The sequence below is a fragment of the Arvicola amphibius genome, chromosome 13 (assembly GCF_903992535.2).
Source record: "Arvicola amphibius chromosome 13, mArvAmp1.2, whole genome shotgun sequence".
Classification (NCBI taxonomy): domain Eukaryota; kingdom Metazoa; phylum Chordata; class Mammalia; order Rodentia; family Cricetidae; genus Arvicola; species Arvicola amphibius.
In genome coordinates, this window is record NC_052059.1 from 67,515,036 (window position 1) to 67,533,758 (window position 18,723).

The window sequence follows — 18,723 nt, forward strand, 5'->3', positions numbered from 1 at the left end:
TCTGAGATTCCATCTTACACCTGTAAGAATGGCCAATATCAAAAACATTGTTGACAGCTTATGCTGGAGAGGTTGTGGAGAAAGGGAACATTTCTGCATTGCTGGTGGAAATGCAAGCTGCTACAGCCCCTTTGGATGTCAGTGTGGTGATTTCTCAGAAAATTAGGAAACAACCTTCCTCATGACCCAGTGCCACAAGGGCATGTGCTCAGCTATGTTCATAGCAGCATTGCTTTTCATAGCCAGAACCTGGAAACAACCTAAATGCCCCTTGATTGAAGAATGGATAAGGAAAATGTGGTAATTTACAGAATGGAGTACTACACGGCAGAAAAAAATGACATCTTGAATTTTGCAGGAAAAATGGATAGAGTTAAAAAACATTATTTTGAGTGAGGTAACCCAGACACAGAAAGACAATCATCACATGTACTCACTAATAGGTGGTTTTTAAACATAAAGCAAAGAAAACCAGCCTACAAATCACAACCCCCAAAGAACTTAGATAACAATGAGGATACTAAGAGAGACTTACAGAGATCTGATCTACATGGGAAGTAGAAAAAGACAAGATCTCCTGAGTAAATTGGGAGCATGGGGACCTTGGGGGAGGGCTGAAGGGGGGAGGGGAGAGGCAGGGATGGGAGCAGAGAAAAATGTAGAGTTCAATTAAAATCAATAAAAAAAAAGGAAAAAAAAACACATCCTGGGTTGAAACACCCCAGTTAGCAAGATCAGTGAGCCAGAAGCAGAACTACAGAAGCCAAAAGCAAGGGTGGCACATTTGGAGACTTTCCCAGAACTATGGGCTTTGGTGGGAGTAGACCTTTGTTCTTTCTGGCAGGTGGCACGCCCCAATTGCTGCGTTTCATGGCCCAAATGGTTCCTTCATCATGGCGTCAGTTCTACTACAGTCTAGGGTCTGTTCATTCCCCACTGGTTCTATATATATGAATCAAACCATGGCTCATCTGGGCTCGGGGGTTACATCATCTCCTTAGTACCAGCAGTCTAACAAAACTTATGCTTGTTTTACATAGTAGGCAGTTGAGCAAGAAGGGTCCTGTAAGTGAGGGCTTGGAGCAGTTAGCCAAAGGTACCAGGAGAACAAAGATGGCATCTCCTTTCTCTCTCCTGAAGGCTACTTCTGAGCATAGCTAAACTTTCTCTAATTATCTCTGACTGGTTGGCATAGAACCAATGAGTTTCTCCTAGTACCACACAGAGGCCTCCCTGTTTTATAAAGAGGAGGTCCAATGCTCCTCATTCTGAAGAACAACCTCATCTAAAGAATCTCACTGGGCTTCCAGATGGGAAGCATAATCTTCAAGATGGCCTGTGTCCGTGTCTTTTTGAGCACTGAGCGTCTCTATGGTGTCTTTTTGAGCACTGAGATTTCTATGTTTTTATCTCGTTTAACTAGGGTTGAAGTCTCAACTGCAGTGGGGCCTGTGATTCCTGCTCCCACTAATGGAGAAATGATAATGGGAAGGCTCATTGTGCACGGGAAGGCCCGGAATTTAGATTTAGGTTGTTCTTGCCCTCTTCACCATTACAGATGAACCCTTGTGCTGGAACAAACACAAGGGTGAAAAGGAATGGGGTCTCCTCCAGTGCAAACAATTCAGAAGATGCACACTGGTTAAGCTGTTAAAGCCAGCTAGGTAGTCTTTTGTGTCTGAAAAGGCATTTGGCTGTTACTCCTGGAATTAACCTGCTGTGTATCTTGGTGACATTAACAGGCATCCTTCCCCTGGAGATGCCCCAAGGGTGAGCTTAGGTTGGTCCCATTTACAGCTGTTAGGGTTGGAAGTGGAGCTCTGATTAGCTTTGGGCTTCCAGGTTCCAGTCTTAGGCTGATGGGGATTTGGGGCCTTTCCGACAGGGAGAGCAAAAAGACAAATGTGAAACCTGTAAGTCTAGGGACTGCGTCAGTCTTAATTAAAGATAATTTAGGGGTGGGAGAATCTGGTGATGGCCCATCTGTAGTCTCCTTCAGCTGGTGTGGTGGGTCTTCAGGGTGACCCTGAGGACCTCCACTGCTTAGGGGTGGCGAGGAACACAGGTTATGAACTGGTGCGGGAGAATTGTCTGTAATCTGTCAATCATGTTTTAAATAAACGCTGATTGGCCAGGCAGGAGGTAAAGGTGGGAAAACCAGACAGGAAGTAGAAATGATACAGTGAGAACAGGAGAACTCTGGGAAGGAGGAAGTTGATTCCTCCCACTCCTGCCCAGATCACCAAAGCAGCAGGGTGTGTGATCTGCCCCACTGAAAAAAGGTACTGAGCCACGTGGCTAACATAGATTAAAAAATGGGTTAATCAAGATGTGAGAGTTAGCCAGTGAGAGGTTAGAGCTCATGGGCCAATCAGCTATATAACTTTAGAGACCTATGTGTGATTTTCTTTGGGGCTAAACAGTTGTGGGGTACTGGGTGGGACAGAAACCCAAACATGTAACCCCCGCTTGGCGGGTCAGCTATTCAGGGTTCTCTGAAGGGGTGCTAACCTGCAAGACATGGGCTGAAGAAGAGGAAGGAGACCAAGCAAGATTCTATTGTCAAGGTCTCCATTTATTGGGGTGAAAGTTACAGCTTATATACCCCTTGAATGGGGTGGAGGTAGGTAGGCAGGAACTCTGCAGAGGTAACTGAAGGTCATCTATGTTAGCCACGTGGCTCAGTACCTTTTTTTCAGTGGGGTAGATCACACACCCTGCTGCTTTGGTGATCTGGGCAGGAGTGGGAGGAATCAACTTCCTCCTTCCCAGAGTTCTCCTGTTCTCACTGTATCATTTCTACTTCCTGTCTGGTTTTCCCACCTTTACCTCCTGCCTGGCCAATCAGCGTTTATTTAAAATATGATTGACAGATTACAGACAATTCTCCCGCACCAGTTCATCTTACACCTGGTGTAAACCGAAGCATGTGGTACATTAACATTGGAGTAAGGGGCGGGTTCCTAAACATCCTTAGGGCAATGACCTCTGCTATCCCTGTAAGGACAATGGTCCCTGACAAATCTATTCTTTAGGAAAATGGTCCCTGATACAAACAAGCAGGCCTGGCCCCTTCATTGTTACAGAATGGCACCCACGTGGTAACTACGTCCACATAAAGCCTGACAAAGCTTTAAAAAAAAGACTAGAGTAAAACATTTGGGTTTTCAGCTGTACTAGGAAAAAAATCTGGGCTGTTTTAAAATGCTGGCTTTTTGGACCTTCCTGCCAGGGAAAACTCTGACTCTTTCAAGCAGGGGGTCAGGACTATGGAGCTCTGAATACATTGTTGCAGCTTGCTTCCTGGCAAGGAAACTTCTCCATATTCCTTAGCAATTTAAAGACCCAAGTGGTCACAAAAAGAGAGATATACAGTAAAGAGAGCTTCAAAGAGTAATAAAACCTCTAAATGGTTTACAGTATGTGAAAAATATATACAGGCTAAAGATTAAAGTTCTCAAAAAAAAAAAAAGAGAGAGTAGCCTGGGAGGCAGAGACAGACGGATCTCTGTGAGTTCAAAGATAGCCTGGTTTACAGAGGAAATTCCAGGACAAAGATATACAGAGAACCTGTCTCAAAAAGCCAAAAGTTAAAAGTGAAAATAAAAGAAATAGAGGTTAAAATAAAGCCACGTAAAGATGGAAAATACACAGAGAATCTTGATACTGTTTGTTATTATGCTCTCTTTACATTGTTTAAATGCTGAGGAAGGAGCAACAGCTGCTAAAAGATATTTACTCATAAATGCTGCAAAATTAATCCAAGATAGGTATTTTGAAAATACCTTGGCTTCAAAATTGAAGTCAAAAGGCATGTTACTTTGGAGAAGAGATTTTGCTTTTGTTTCCACAGAAAATGAGAGGCTGTGGATTTATTCAGAGTTAAGAAAAATCCAATTTGATCAAGGAAGACCACCTGAGAAATCACCAGCAGAAATAGATGGCCCAGCTGTCTGAGTTCTTCATCCAGAACAAGTTCAAGACTGCTGCCTGAGATGATCAAGACTCACAGGATACTTCAATCAGGACTTGATCATAGCTCTAAATTTTCTTTAGGTCCCCATAAGATTATCAGTGCCCCCAAACAGCTGGAAGTAGCCTGAAATACTATGCCCATATTCCCAAAAAAATAGACTATGGATATTTTCCTTTGTTTATTTTTTTTAAAAGGGGGAAGTGGTGTGGGAGAATTGTCTGTAATCTGTCAATCATGTTTTAAATAAACGCTGATTGGCCAGGCAGGAGGTAAAGGTGGGAAAACCAGACAGGAAGTAGAAATGATACAATGAGAACAGGAGATCTCTGGGAAGGAGGAAGTTGATTCCTCCCACTCCTGCCCAGACCACAGAAGCAGCAGGATGTGATCTGCCCCACTGAAAAAAGGTACTGAGCCACATGGTTAACATAGATCAAAAAATGGGTTAATCAAGATGTGAGAGTTAGCCAATGAGAGGTTAGAGTTAATGGGCCAATCAGCTTTATAACTTATAGAGATCTCTGTGTTATTTCTTTGGGGCTTGCCAGCTGTGGGGTACCGGTGGGACAGAAACCCAAACAAGCAGGCCTGGTCCCGTCATGTTACAATGAACCTTTCCACATTGGTTAGGATCCTTTCTACTCACATGAGGTCGCGAGGCTGGAACCTGGGAGCAGGCTCAGACAGAAGCAAGGTTTCAGCCTGGGTCTGTAGCAGGGCGTGTAAGGACTTGAGGAGAAAACCGCTAGTAATTTTTGCCTTATGAGCGTCTCAATTTGGGTGCGCCTGGCCCTCAAGAGTGCAAAAGGTTGGCCCAGTTTTCACTGGTCTCAGCGACCTTTATACTTTCCCTGTCCAGAGCTTTGTGACCTCTAGGCACAATGTTTTCAATGAACACTTACTACCTTTGCCAGATTTAGGGAAACTTTGGTCATGAAGGCAGAGCTGTTGTCACCCCGGGGAGAGAGGCAACCCAAATCTAGGATTTTTTTTTTTTTAAATCTTTCAGTACTGCAGAGAGTATGGTTCTCTTCATCCGTCAAGAACCATCATTGGCCTCCTTCCTGTTTGGCCTCTTTCCTTTTCGTCCACTTAGTTTCTTCCTGTGTCCTTTCAGGCTGAGTTAAAGAACCCCTTCTCTATAGGGGACCTCGTGGAAACCGGCGGTGGCTAATGCATACCATCTCTTCGTGTACATAGAGATGGCTTTGCCCTTCTGCCAGTGAAGTGCCTGGGTTAAAATCAGAAGCTAGCCCTTTGTGCTGTAGTTGCTGGGGACTGGGTCAACATCGTCCTGTCCAAGGTAGCAATTGCAGCCCCAGCACACCTGATTCCATCTTGAACAAAACTGCTCTCATGCGGTTAGCACCTCCTCAGGTCTGCCGCAATCACGTTCAGGAAGTGAGACTTCAGCTGCAGCGGTGCTCTGGGTGGAGGCTGACGTCTCCAGCCAGCCGCAGAGTGGAGTGGAGGGTGCAACAACCACAGCTGCAGGGGTAGCAGCAGCCAGGGCTGGGACTCTGCTTGGGACGAGAGCTGAAGTTGCTCGTGTCCATATTTCCCCACAGCCGTGAGTGTTTCTGAATGGCCAGAGCATGCCTGGAGAAGCTGAGCAGCTAACTCCTTCTGGTCGGACCTGGAGGGACTGGGGCCGAGTAGGGCCTGGACCACATCTCCTTTTCTCCAGGTTGGTACTGGGCCTATGTGCATCCACTGCTGTTTCCCCCATCTGGTTGGTGGAATCTGATGACACTAACTGGGCTGCTGCCTTTGAGTGGCTCTTTTGGGTGTCTGGCAGCAGGCTGGCTGGGCTGATAGCTAAAGTTTTGTAGAGTCAGATATGGGGCTGGCCCAAGAGAAGAGCTTGATAATGTGTTATTTGGCCGTTACACATTTGCCTTTTTGGGGCCCCCCTCGGGAGGTCCATTGTAGACTGTGAGGTTGTTGGGAACAGTTCCTGGCCTAAAGTCAGTTTGTTTACTAGCCTGATTGTATTGGCAACTGCCCACAAACAAGCCAGCCACTTGTCAGAAGCAAGTCTTCTGGGCAGATAGGCCGCTGACCTTCTCCAGGGTCCTTGCCTGGACAAGGACCTTCTTTATAATCATTTATGTAGGATGGGGCATCCTGTTTTTCCTTCTTTCTTTCCTGGTGTCTCTGGCTTCCCTCTGTGAGGCCTCTTTTATTTTTTGTTTTGTTTGGGGGGGTTTTACAGATTCATGGTTATTGTAAACCTTTTGAGCAATTTCCAATAATTGGGACCTATTCATACTGGCAAATCCTTCTAACTTCTGAAGTTCCTTTTCTGATATCTGGGCCAACTATATGATGAAAGCAATTATTTTGTAGCAGTTGCCTTTAGTCCTAAAAGGGTCTGGCAAAAATTGCCAGAGCTTTATGGTTATCATTTATAAAGACATGGGGACTGGAGGTCAGTCCCACTGAGGGTGGCAGCAGGTCACCTGAGGCCGCTGCTGGGCAGTGGTGGGTGAGAGACAGATAGATATGCCATGCAGAGAAAGTGTTTGGGTATAGAGTTTATTTAGTGGGTTATAGAGGGCAAAGGGAAGGGGAAGGGGAAAAGTGGGAGAGGAGAGAAAAGAGAGAGAGAGAGAGAGAGAGAGAGAGAGAGAGAGAGAGAGAGAGAGAGAGAGAGAGGCAGTTATATTTTTAGAAGAGGGACAGAAAGAGAAAGACCAGGCTTGAGAGGAGGCTAGAGATGTGCTTAACTCAGTGGAAGGGGAGGGGATGGCAGGTTGGGAGTGGGCTGGACTTGTCTCTTAGAGGGACAGGGTACCAGGTGACAGACCAGGCCAGTAGGTTATAATACTCATTACCTTGGTCAGTGTTGGGGAAAGATCACTAATTGATAAAGGACATAAACCCAGGGCACAACTGACTGCTTAGCTGAAGTAGCAGGGTGTAGTGGGGGAGAAGTACACAACTTGGGGCAAATGACCAAGTAGTCAGAGTCCCGAGCTTGTAATAAGGGAACAAGATGGGGAAGTAAATGTCCCTCTATCAAGACTGAGAGAACTGGCAGAGGTTAGGGGTTCCTCTGCATGATCTGGACAAGCCAAGAGTGCACAGGTTTTAAGCTGGGAGCTTGTGGGGGTCTCACTCCAGAGAAAGCCACTAGTCAATACAAGAAACTGGTTGGGATTTCTGGGGTTTTTCACTGACTATGTTCCAGAACTGTCACGGGACAACCTGGCTCCAAAAGATGGTCAGTTGATTTCACAGAAGGTTCAGAGTTTTCCATTACAGAAACAGACAGCATATTTGGCTCCCTCCACAAAACTATCTTTAGGCCTGTGGCCATCTCCTTCCATTCCACTTGGGAGCCCCTACTGCTAGCATTACCATAACAACAGCAGCAACTGCCTAGGAGCCACAGTTGCTGCCTGAAGCTGGGGTTGCTTACAGAAGGGGGAGCACAACATGGGTGACTCAGTGTGGACCACAAGTCTACAAGAAATTGTGTGTTATTCCAGCAGCTGCTGTGGTCCCAGGAAGATTCATTCTTCCTTCATTTTATCTCTTTTTCTCCAATCAACAGAACTGACAGAAACATACAGAGAAATGCAAAGTAAAGACAACCAGGAGTGGTCACTACACAATCATGTACTTGAACAAGCCAGAGGAGTATGATGAAGTCTCATCCAGATCCCAGACATGGATCCCCACCACTAGCCTCTCCTTTGTGTTCTAAACAGAAGGTGCCTTAACCAGACTTATCTCTAGAGGTGACAGACCAGGTGACTTTCAATTTTGTTCCCTTTTAGGGGTGGAGGTATCTGATTCCTCAGAAGAATTAGGCAGCAATACATCAGAGGAAACCCTGGGGTCCTAGACTGCCTCAGGTTGTGTACCCTCTAGGAGTTCCTTGACCACCACATTCTTCCAAGCTCCAAGGGGCTCTGAGACCTCCAGTTGCTCCAGGTCTGGTCTCTGGGGATCTTGCTGGGGCCTCTAGAAATACTGTGAGATATATGCCAGAGAAGATTACTTGGACATGGGTTCAAACCAATAAAAAGTCTTTATTAGCCAGACAATAACTACATTTGGTGTTTGGGGTCCCAGTGTCACATGAGACTTACTGGAGGATTGTGAATATTTACATTTCAATGATCTTCTGAATTTTGCCAGTCACAATGTTTTTTTGCTTGGTCCTCCATCATTTAATTTACCTTTTTTTGTTTCTTTGGTTAGGCTAAATGTTTTTCTACATTTCTGAAGTGTATTTATGTGTTCCCGCTTCTGTGGACTGTCTTTGAGTGTCCTTTGCAGTTTTCAGTTGGGGTTGGCATGTCTACCCATTTAGGAAACATCTGCCCCCTGTGAAGTTCTCTGGACAGGCCTCTGTGTCCCTTCTTGGGATGTTTGGCACAGCATTCTCATTTACTATTGAGAATTTCCAGTTGTGGTACAACCATTACAGTTTTGTCTCCCTCTAGTGGACAATAAGTAACTCGCACCTAACCAATTGCTAGGCATGAGGTCTGTGTAGATGATAAAATAAGTTAATGATAAATCAGTGAGGATCCCCGCACAGTTGGCTGAAGCTGGACATGGATTTCACCAGAGCAGTTTCTCAGCATTTCATGTAAACCAAATAGGAACACTAGGCTCTTGGATAAGCCTAGGAAATTTTGTTTAAGGCAATATAAGTGCCAATAGGACTTAGGAAAATTCACACTTGCATAGATAGAGATGGAAATACTGCTGGAAACTGTTTGCTCATAAAAAAACCAAGATGTTTGACTTTTATTTTTTAAAAAGCAATTTCCTCCACAAAATATCATAAAATTACATTTATCTATTCATCTGGAACTTTATTACATCATCTGGACAATTGTTCTAGCATACAGTAGGACACAAAAAAGCTGCACTTCTTCAGCTAAAAAAAAGGCATCATTCACATTTAACATATAAATGAAAGCCAAACCAAAACCAACTGTATTTTTCATTGTGTTATACTTTCAAATTATACTTCCTATATCCATAATTTGGCTTTTTCACAGTTTTGCTATAAATTATATATATATATATATGTATAGTGTGTCAATAATATATTCATATATATACATACATATATACATATATATGCACACACACAGTAATACCATCTCTTAGATCTCAGAAAAACCAGAGGTGAGAAAAGTGGGTTTTCTGCTGAGCTGGAAAGATGCAAACTCCTCTTATCTCTGGAAGGGACTGCTGCTGGAGGCCTTGAGACTGTCTCAGAGTCGGAGTGTTTAGGATGCACAGGGATGTGAAAACTCTCTCATGTTACAGAAGTGGAAGTTCTTGTTGTGAACTGGACTTAGAACCCTTCAATCCTACTGCAAGGACATCCCCCACTTTCTCTTTTTGCCATAGTGTTGCTGATCTGTGTAAACTCATGTGTAATTAAAGTGTTCCATAGTGTCCTTCTGAGCCATGCTTTGCTCTGGTTCTGCAAGCACTACACATAGGAGCCTCCTCTCATTGTCTCTATAAACAGAATGAAGCTGTAATAGGCAAGTGTAAAGTCCACTGTCATCTCTTCATGGAGGCTTAGTCCTGAGTGGGCCTCTTACAGTGCTGAATGCCCTGTGAATTCACACAGCTGAAATCATATAGAATATAGCTCTCTGGTAAGTCACACGCCAGTGTTTTTCCAAGAAACAGACCTTTTTTTCCAAAGAATCCATCAATGAGTTTTCACGAATTGAAAAATTTAGAGTCAATACCTACATTATTGATTCCCACTGACATCTCTGCCTCCATCTACAAGAGACCGGACTTCCGACGATCAGTTTTCTTTTTTCCATTTTGAGTCGAATGGGTTTTAGTTACATCTTGCCTCATACATACTTCACAAGAGTTGTACATCTTCATCAGAGGCCAGTGAGCTCCCTGAGGTCTCCCCAAATGCCTGGCCTGTTCGGGTTTCCCGACTCACTTTTCTGAACAGCATCTATAATTCAGATTATTCTTAGGTCATTTCACAAAAACAAAAACCAGAACCAAACAAAATAAAAAAAAAACAAGAGCAATTATGATATAAAATAAGTTTTAACTGGAAAAAAAACAGTGTGAGCTGTTGCTAGGCTTGTTTAAGAATACCTACCACATAATTATAAACAGACAGTGATGTTTCTACTGTATTTAAATAAAAATTCATAGGTCTCTAAAAATTTAGGGTCACCAGATACAAATGTTGGAACAATTAATGTCATTGCTATAACAATTTTAACATTGTTTACAACATGCACATTTGAATTGTTGTTATTAGTACATTTTAAACTGGACCAAAATATGGTTTATGGATACAAATTGACAACATATTGTTAAATTAGATACTTCTGAAAATACATGTTTTAGTTTTGGGAGATATTTGTAAATTTACTTTTATTATTTTTAATAGTATGTGTGTCTGTGTCTCTCTCTGTGTGTGCTTGTGTCTGTGTGTGGTTATATGCACATGAGTGCAGGTGCCCAGGGAGGCCAGAGGCATCAGACTCCCCTAGAGCTGGAGCTACAGACAGTTGTGAGCCCTCTGAATAGGTGCTGGGAATCAAACCCAGGTCCCCTGGAAGAGAAGTACATGCTCTTAGGTGCTGAGCCATCTCTCCAGCTCCCCATGGGAGATAATTTTAAGGATTTAAATTGTAGGGTTTTTTTCCAATCAAGGTTCTTTGAGTGTTTGGTATATTCTCTTTTTACCAGAGCTGCAGAGCCCTCACAAAGCCGATTCCATCTTAGATTTTGGGCAGGAATGGCTGTGCCAGTTTCTGTAGCTCAGAGGTCTTACGAAAATCTTGTGAAGTAACATCCGGAATACTGAAGTCCTGAAAATGATGAAAATCCAGGGGTCCACGATTGAAATCACAGACAGAAAACGCAGGGCCTGGAGGTCTTCTGAGTCTCCTTCAATTGTGTGGACAAGTTTAAAGGCTCCATAGTAAGCACGATACTGTGGGGGGAGAAAAACAAACAAAAACCCAAAACCTTTACACAGATAAGGACATAGAAGGCTGATGGAAGGAACGAATCCCCTTACTTTTCTTATCTTAGCCTGGAATTGTCACACAACAACCGGTAGATGTGGGTGAGGAAACTGAGAAGTGGGTAAACTGAGGTCATCTGGGACATCCATCTGACTGACTCTCTCAAGGTTGTTCTGAATTCTGCTCTTGGTTTTTCAGGATGCTGTCAGATTATGAAGACACCACCAGGCTTCCACACACAGGATCTTTAACTAGTGTCTTTACATGAATACTTTATTTAGCTTCCAGCTGTCTGTCCACTCTTATTAGTTTATTTAGAAGTAATTGTTGCACGTATGGGCACACCAAGAAACGGAACTTTGAACAGAAGTAAAAGGACAGAAACTATGATGATAAAAAGACATGAGGTGACCAGATGAAAGAACTAAAGAACTGGTCACTTCATGTAAACTGTTTATGTACTTTTTTTTTTTTTTTTATACAGGGTTTCTCTGAGTAGCTCTGGCTATCCTGGAACTCTCTTTGTAGAACAGCCTGGTTTCAAACCACAGAGATCTGCCTGCCTGTGCCTCCTGAGTGCTGGAATTAAAAGTGTGCACCCCTGTCAACCAGTTATAAATTATTCCTTTTATTAAGATAGATTCTATATAAGATGGGGGAGGGGGCATGCCCAAAGATAGATACCTTCTTACCTGTGCCCAGCCATTTCCTATGCTTTGATCTTTCCTTGGGTCTCTGTGGTTCTCTCAGAGCTCTGCAAAGTGCCTCAAATCATGACTCTCCCTGCCATTTAGGTCACATTACTGCCTAAATCAGCACAATCCCAGACCACCCTTCTGAGGCCTTTTCTTTTGGCATTAGATTTCCCATGCCTACTGAGATTCTAAATCTATAATGAAACAAACTGATGCTAATGGAACAGAAACTACTTAAATCCAGTATTAGTAGGGGAAACTGTGGCTAAGAACTCAAGGCCACCCAAGAATCTCTTAGAGAAGATGCACACTCCTAGAATCAATCTCCTCAGCTTTTGACTCCCTTCTCTATAACATTTCAGTGGTCATGGCTACTTCAGTCCTGTGCATATGGAAGATGCCTTACATTGGACTCATCTGTTACTGATATATGGAGTCTCTCCTCACTTATTTAAAGATTTTATTTATTAAGTATACAGTGTTCTGCCAGAAGAGGCACCAGATCCCATTACAGATGGTTGTGAACCACCATGTGGTTGCTGGGAACTCAGGACCTCTGGAAGAGCAGCCAGTGCTCTTAACCTCTGAGCCATCTCTCCAGCCCCATCTCTCCTCATTCTTGCTTCATAATGCCAACAGTAGTAACAATGGTTGGTGACCACTTAGAGCCTTCAATTCCCTGGCATTGTTCTATGTCTTTTGAGATTTTAATTTTCTTCCTAGAAAAGTCTTATGAGTAAAAACAGTCATTATCTCCATTTTACAAGCCTGGAAATGGATTAAACAGCCAAACAATGATGTCCTTCAAACTGACTTCAAATATGACACATTTTTGGAGTCTCTTTGAGCCACTGGCTAAAGGTCTATATGCCCGGGTTGGAGTCCTCTCTTCAGATGTGTGACTTCAGGGAAGATGTGGTTTTCTTATTTTTATAAAAAAGGTTGTTGTGCCTGCTTTCCAGGATTCTTCTGACAGTGGAATGAAAGGGTGTGAAGAGAGCTTCAGGAATAGGTCTGCTATATAATAAACACTGGACAATTAGCTTGTGTAAAAATGTGGGATTCTACTCTGTATGCTGTGAATATGCTTTATTGCCATTGGTTAATAAAGAAGCTGCTTTGACATATGGCAGGGTAGGAGATAGCCAGGCTGGAAGAGATATCTATAGAGAGTAGGTGGAGTCAAGGAGAGATGCCATGTAGCTGCAGGAGACAGATGCTGAACCCTTACCAGTAAGCCACTCTCTCTATGTCTCTTCCAGCCTGGCTTTACTCTGCCCTGCCATAGGCCAAAGCAGCTTCTTTATTAACCAATGATAACAAAACAGATTCACAGCATACATAGGAGGATCCCACAACAGCATATTACTTTCCTAACTAGGAGTTGCCCATTTCCTCTGCTACACTCTCCTTTAACCTTAATTATTATCCTTCCCTTGTAACATGTGCCTGCACCAGGATGTTTTCCTCATTTTGTATCTCACTGAGTTACAGAGTGTGTCAGATGAGGTAGGTATCAGGTACATGCTATGTATACATGCTATATATGGCTATGACACGGACCACAAGCTTAGGTTAATTTAAAAACAAACAGTTCACATGTGTTTCATGTTTGTTAGTTTTCTCCTCAGAGAGGAGTTTGATGGAATGTAACTTCAACCAAAATTCCAACCATGCAAGAACGTTTGGTAATGAATGATAGTTGTATAATTAAAACAAACCATTTTATCCTTTTAAATTAAAAAATATTTATTTTGCATGTTTAGGATTGTGGCACCATAGTGTACATGTGAAAGTCAGAGGCTAACTTGTGGGAGCTGGTTCTCTCCTTCTGTCACACGTGTTCTGGGACTAGAACTGAGGTCATCAGGTTTGGCATCAAGCGCCTTTACCTGCTGGACCATCTTGCCAGACTAAACTATTTTCTTTCTATGCAGTACTTATCCATGTCAATTCTACTAGGTTATCTCTTATTTTACATATTTTTTTTATGCACTGCTTGGGTTGAACCCAGAACTTCACACGAATCCTAGGTGAGTAATCTGGTATTATTATTTAGGCCCTTGTAGTTGCTATTAGAGGTGAATTATTCTATAACTGGCAATTTTACACCCACTTAATTTACATTAAAAGCATCCACATGGAGGCTGGAGAGAAGGCTCAGAGGCTAAGAGTACTTACTGCTCTTTCAGAGAACTCAAGTCCAGTTGGAGCACCCATGTGGGATGGGTTACAACTGCCAGGGACCCCAGCTTCAAGAGTTCCGATGCCCTTTTCTGGCTTCTGCGGAAATCATGTGCACGCACCACTGCCCATATACACATCATTAAAAAATAAAATATTTTTAAATGTAAAAGAGCATTCATTTGAAGGAGTGTCCTTATATGAGTTTAGGAGTCATTGAGAAGATGTTTCTGTGGCCAACTTGGTGGTATTTTACATGGTTGTTGGGGATTTGAACTCAGGTCTTCACATTTGTGTGACAAGCACTTTACCAACTAAGCCATCTCCTCAACACCCTGCAACTCCTAGGTTTACTATATAATGTTATTGATACAGATTCAGACACTATCCATTTAAGTACAAGTTGTATGGGTCCTTAGTAATTTTTAAGGGTATTAAGAAGTCCCTAGACCATAAAAATTTTGAGAACTGCTGCCTTAGACTACCACGCCATCTCTTGAGGAGATTATACTTCCTGATTAATTTGCTATAGTCACCAGGAAATAATAAATGAGAACCAAAATTAGTAACAATACTGAGGCGAGGCACTGGGTTCTGTGGTGCTGGCACACACACCCCACACACCCACACCCACACACAAATTGTTTGGGGCTAGATAAGTTTTTGTTTCCCCCCAGAATGTGGAATATGTACATCCCACAGGACACTGTTGCAGAACACAGCCCTCCACAGCCACCATTTTCATGAGATGCTTGTCCCCCACACTTGTAGGCTGAAACAGGCACACTGTCTGGATTCCAGCCTATCACTTGAAATCACCTGTAGTCGGAGTCAGGCACACTGTCTGGATTCCAGCCTATCACTTAAAGTCAGCTGTGGGAGTTTCCACTTGCAGCGTGGCATTCACGTTCAAAATATTTACATTGTGAAGCATTTTGGATTTTCTGCTCAAGAATGCTCAGCATGGGCTAGGGAATTGGCTCAGTGGGTAAAAGCCCTGCTGTGAAAGCTTGGGTATCAAAGTTTGAATCTCTAGATCCCATAAAGCTGATGGCAAGGCAAATCTGTAATCCTAGTGCTCCCAGGATGTCCTGGTTGGGTTTTTGTCAACCTGACAGAAGCTAGTTCATCTGAGAAGAGGAAACCTCAGCTGGGAGAATGCCTGGGGCTGTAGGCAAACCTGCAGGGCATTTCTTAATTAGGGATTAATAGGGGAAGGCCCAGCCCCTTGTGGGTGGTACCACCCCGGGCAGGAATATAAGAAAGCAGGTCAAGAAAGTCATGAAGCACAGGCCAGTGAGCAATGCTCCTCCATGGTTTCTACTTTAGTGCCTGTCTCCAGGTTCCTGCCTGGAGTTCCTGCCTTGACTTCCTCCAATTGACTGTGATGTGGAACTGTAAGTTGAAATAAATGCTTTTTGTCTTGGTGTTTATCACAGCAACAGAAACACAGAAAGATAGGAGGCTGCTGGCCAGCTAGTCTGGTATACACACCAGTAAATAAAGAGACCCTGTGTCAATCAGGATGTCCGGTAAAGATCAACGTCTGAGCTTGCCTTCTGGTCTCCAAGTGTGCATCATGGAATGCACATGCCTGTACTTGTATAGGTGTGTGTGTGTGTGTGTGTGTGTGTGTATGTGATTTTTAACCTTTGCCAACCCCACAGAACTAGTGTGGTTATCCCTCAACAGATGAGGACAGCCAGTAAATAAGCAACTACCATAGCCAGTGAGTGCTGAAACTTGACCCAGACCAACAGCCATTGAGCAATCCCCTAGTCTTTCTAGGAAATGATCGTTCCTGAGAGGAATGCTGTCTGGCTTACACTTATCCGGAACTTTACAAATTGTTTTTACCAAAGTGTCTTCAAATATATCAGTTCCTTTAATTCTCACAATTCCGTAAGGAGATATGGATCTCCTTAGAGATGTGTCCAAAGGCTGTGTTTGTTCCATTGGTTCACACTGTTTTCTGAGTTATTCATATTGAAGCATCCAATTGCTGCTTCCAATTCTCATGGATTTAGCTATTCTTTGCTTTCATTACAGCATAAGTAAGCTCCAACTACTGGTCTGGAGTTTTTTTATTTATTTATTTTTTATTGGTAAAGGGCTGGAGAATAAATGATTCAGGTTTTATAGACCAATATGCAAAATAATGCATGTTCAGACATGATACTAACACAACCAGAAAACAAACATATCCCACAATTTTTATTTATTATTCTATGTGTATGGGTCTTGTGTTTGCATGTATGTCTGTGTACCACATGTGTGCCTAGTGCCTCTGGAGCCAGGAGAGGGAGTCATATCCCCAGATAAACACAAGCTGCCACATGAAGCAGATGAAATTAAAGATGCAATAAGCAATAACTGGGTACAACTTTAGAGTATGTATCTAATATGAAGAATTTCATTCTTTTTAATAATTTGAGTAGTGGTGAGCTTAATTGGGGTTCTAAGTTTTTGGTGTCTGTCATCAAACTGATGACAATCATTCCTTTCCATCTGGGAAGTGCCAATCTGGGAACAGCAGCTTCTGCATCATTCAGCCTCTGCCATCTTCTCCTTGTAATTTGGAATCCAAGTTAATGGGATTCTTTGCTATCTCACTGGCCAAGATAGAAACAAAACTCATCAAGACAGACAAGGAAACAAGGGGCCACCTGTAACATCGCGGCCTCTGCTGTCACCACACCCCCTGGGGGGGCAGTACAGCAGCAGCCACAAGCCTAGAGTTTTTCAGAACTAAATCTGTGTTTATTGCTCACTTCTGTAAGCCACTCAGGATGAACTAATCCCTTTCCTTCTCTTCTATGCCAAAGTCCAGAGAGGAACTCCCAGACAAGTCCCTTTCCAAGACGTCTAAATTAGAGGGTGGATCTAACAAAATAAAATATTGCATAGCTGGTGCGGGGGTCGGGGAATAGAGGACTAAGGTCTTTGGCTCACAAGAGACCTCATCGGACAGGAGCAGAGAGGAGGGGGCATCTGCCAATTGGAAAAGGTTTTGCTGAGTTCAGGAGACAACACCTGTTTGTCTTTGGAACATCCTTTGTCTGACATTCCCTCTTCTCCCTCTACAAAAGGGGGGTGGTCATATCTTAGGTCTGTGGAGGTTCACTCCCCTGGAGAGTTGAGGCCAGAATCAACTGCCCTGCATCCGACACTGGATGCAGCTCCTGGAGCTAGAGCAGCATCCATCCCACCCCCACCTTTCCATCTGGCCGGGGCCTGAGAAGACCAGTTTCCAGAACTTCCTTGCCCAGCAACTCACAATTAAAGGTAGGGAACACATAGTGAACAGCACTGTCATCAGAGCCAGCAGCAAGAGGTGGTCCAACTCCTCCAGGGGATGCAGGGACCCCAGACCTTGACCAGAGCCTGGTCGGGTGCGATCTCTTGGGCAGCAGCGAGTGTGGCGCCTCAGGCGCCGGTGCATGGTATAGAGGTTGTGCATGGCGCCCAGGTTGCACAGCACGGTAGCAAGGACCAGTAGCGCCATGAGGCTGGAGTAGAGCACAGAGAAACCGAGAACCGATAGCGAGCGCTTCTCGTGGACCATCTGGATGAAGCACCAGGTACCAGGGCAGTACTGCACAAACTTCCCAAAGCCGGCAAAGGGAAGTGCGCAGAAAACCAAGCAGAAGGCTCCCACTAATGGCGCCACTAGCACTCCCCGGCGCAGGGTAATGTGCCTTTGGTAGAAGAAGGGGTGTCCCAGAGATAGCCAGCACTCCAGCGCCATAGCCAGCAGCTGTAACGTCGAGGCTAGCCCAAAGAAGGACATGATGAAAGCAAAGGCTTGACATAACTGATTGCCCGCTGTAGGCAGCAGTTCCTGTAGGCTTCGGTTTTGCGCGTAGGCAGCCAGAACCACCGGGCTGACCAGACACTTGCCCAGCAAGTCGGTGACTGTCAAGCCACACACTAGTACGTAGAAGACCGAAGGTGGCGTGCGCAGCGGCCGTGGTCCGCAGGACCCGAGTCCCGAGCGCGTCAGAAGCACCAGCGCCAGCAGGTTCCCCAGCAGCCCGGCGCCGAAGAGCATGCTGCCCATGGTCGCGGAGGAGCCATTTTCCACCCAGGGGGATGCGTGACAGCGATAGAAGGACACGTTCATGGCTCTTGAAGCGTCCGGCTGGAGGGGAGCTGTGGCCCAGGCCAGGTGTGGAGGAGCCCCGGGCCGCTCTGGACGCCGCTGGGGCACAGAGAGGGTACAACAGAGAAAGACCAGCGGGAGGCTGGGTGTTGCTCGCAGTCCGCACTCCTATCTAAGCTCCTGGGTCACACCCCTCAAGGAGGGCGGGACGCTGTTGTCAGTGTCCCTGTTGGAGCAGCTCTGCTAAAAGCAGAGGACTGGGAGGAGAGGCAGACTCTGTATCCAGAGTCGAAGGAACGCGGAAACTCGCCAGAATGTGAGCACCCGAGGCCTGAGAACTGCAGACACAGAGAAGAAACTGAGGAGGAGTAAATGGGGAGCGGGGAAGCAGAAGAACTGGTGGTGGCCATGAACTCTGCAGCCGACCAAGCCTGGAGTTTGAGGAAGGACTATAATCTACTTTTCTCAAATCAGTTTAAATAACTAACATTTGCACCACTCCTGAAATTTGGTTCTGATTCTCTTTTAGAGCCCCACAATGTGGGAAATGACCATGAGGTAAGGAAACAGGGCCTTGGAAAGTCAGGAGATAGGTTAGCAAGGGAGAGAGTGGCAGATAGCCAGGAATCAGGTGTTTGCTGAGTCCACCTGTCCCTTCCATGGCTCCTTTCCCCAAGAGGGTGACAAAATTTCCGGACCAGCTTTTTCTGCCCACGGACAACCAAGACAAGAGGTGATACTGAGCAGGCGGCAGAAACCACTTTGACTGTG

The 18,723-nt window shown here is 44.5% G+C and overlaps 1 protein-coding gene across 1 annotated transcript; it reads right to left on the reverse strand.

Moving 5' to 3' along the window:
- Window positions 1–10,703: 10,703 nt before the first annotated feature.
- Ptgdr (prostaglandin D2 receptor) lies at window positions 10,704–17,973 on the reverse strand. The gene is made up of 2 exons (XM_038310716.1): window positions 17,128–17,973; window positions 10,704–10,937 (listed from the first exon to the last, which is right to left on the reverse strand). Exons 1-2 carry the CDS (start codon window positions 17,971–17,973, stop codon window positions 10,704–10,706), a joined length of 1,080 nt encoding a protein of 359 aa, XP_038166644.1.
- Window positions 17,974–18,723: the final 750 nt, after the last annotated feature.

Bases quoted from the DNA above. Each gene is read 5' to 3' on its own strand.
- Ptgdr (XM_038310716.1), bottom strand. From the start codon at position 17,973: ATGAACGTGTCCTTCTATCGCTGTCACGCATCCCCCTGGGTGGAAAAT. The intron at 10,938-17,127 runs GTGAGTTGCTGG...CTCCCCCCACAG, and splicing joins TGTGTTCCCTACCTTTAATT to TATCGTGCTTACTATGGAGC.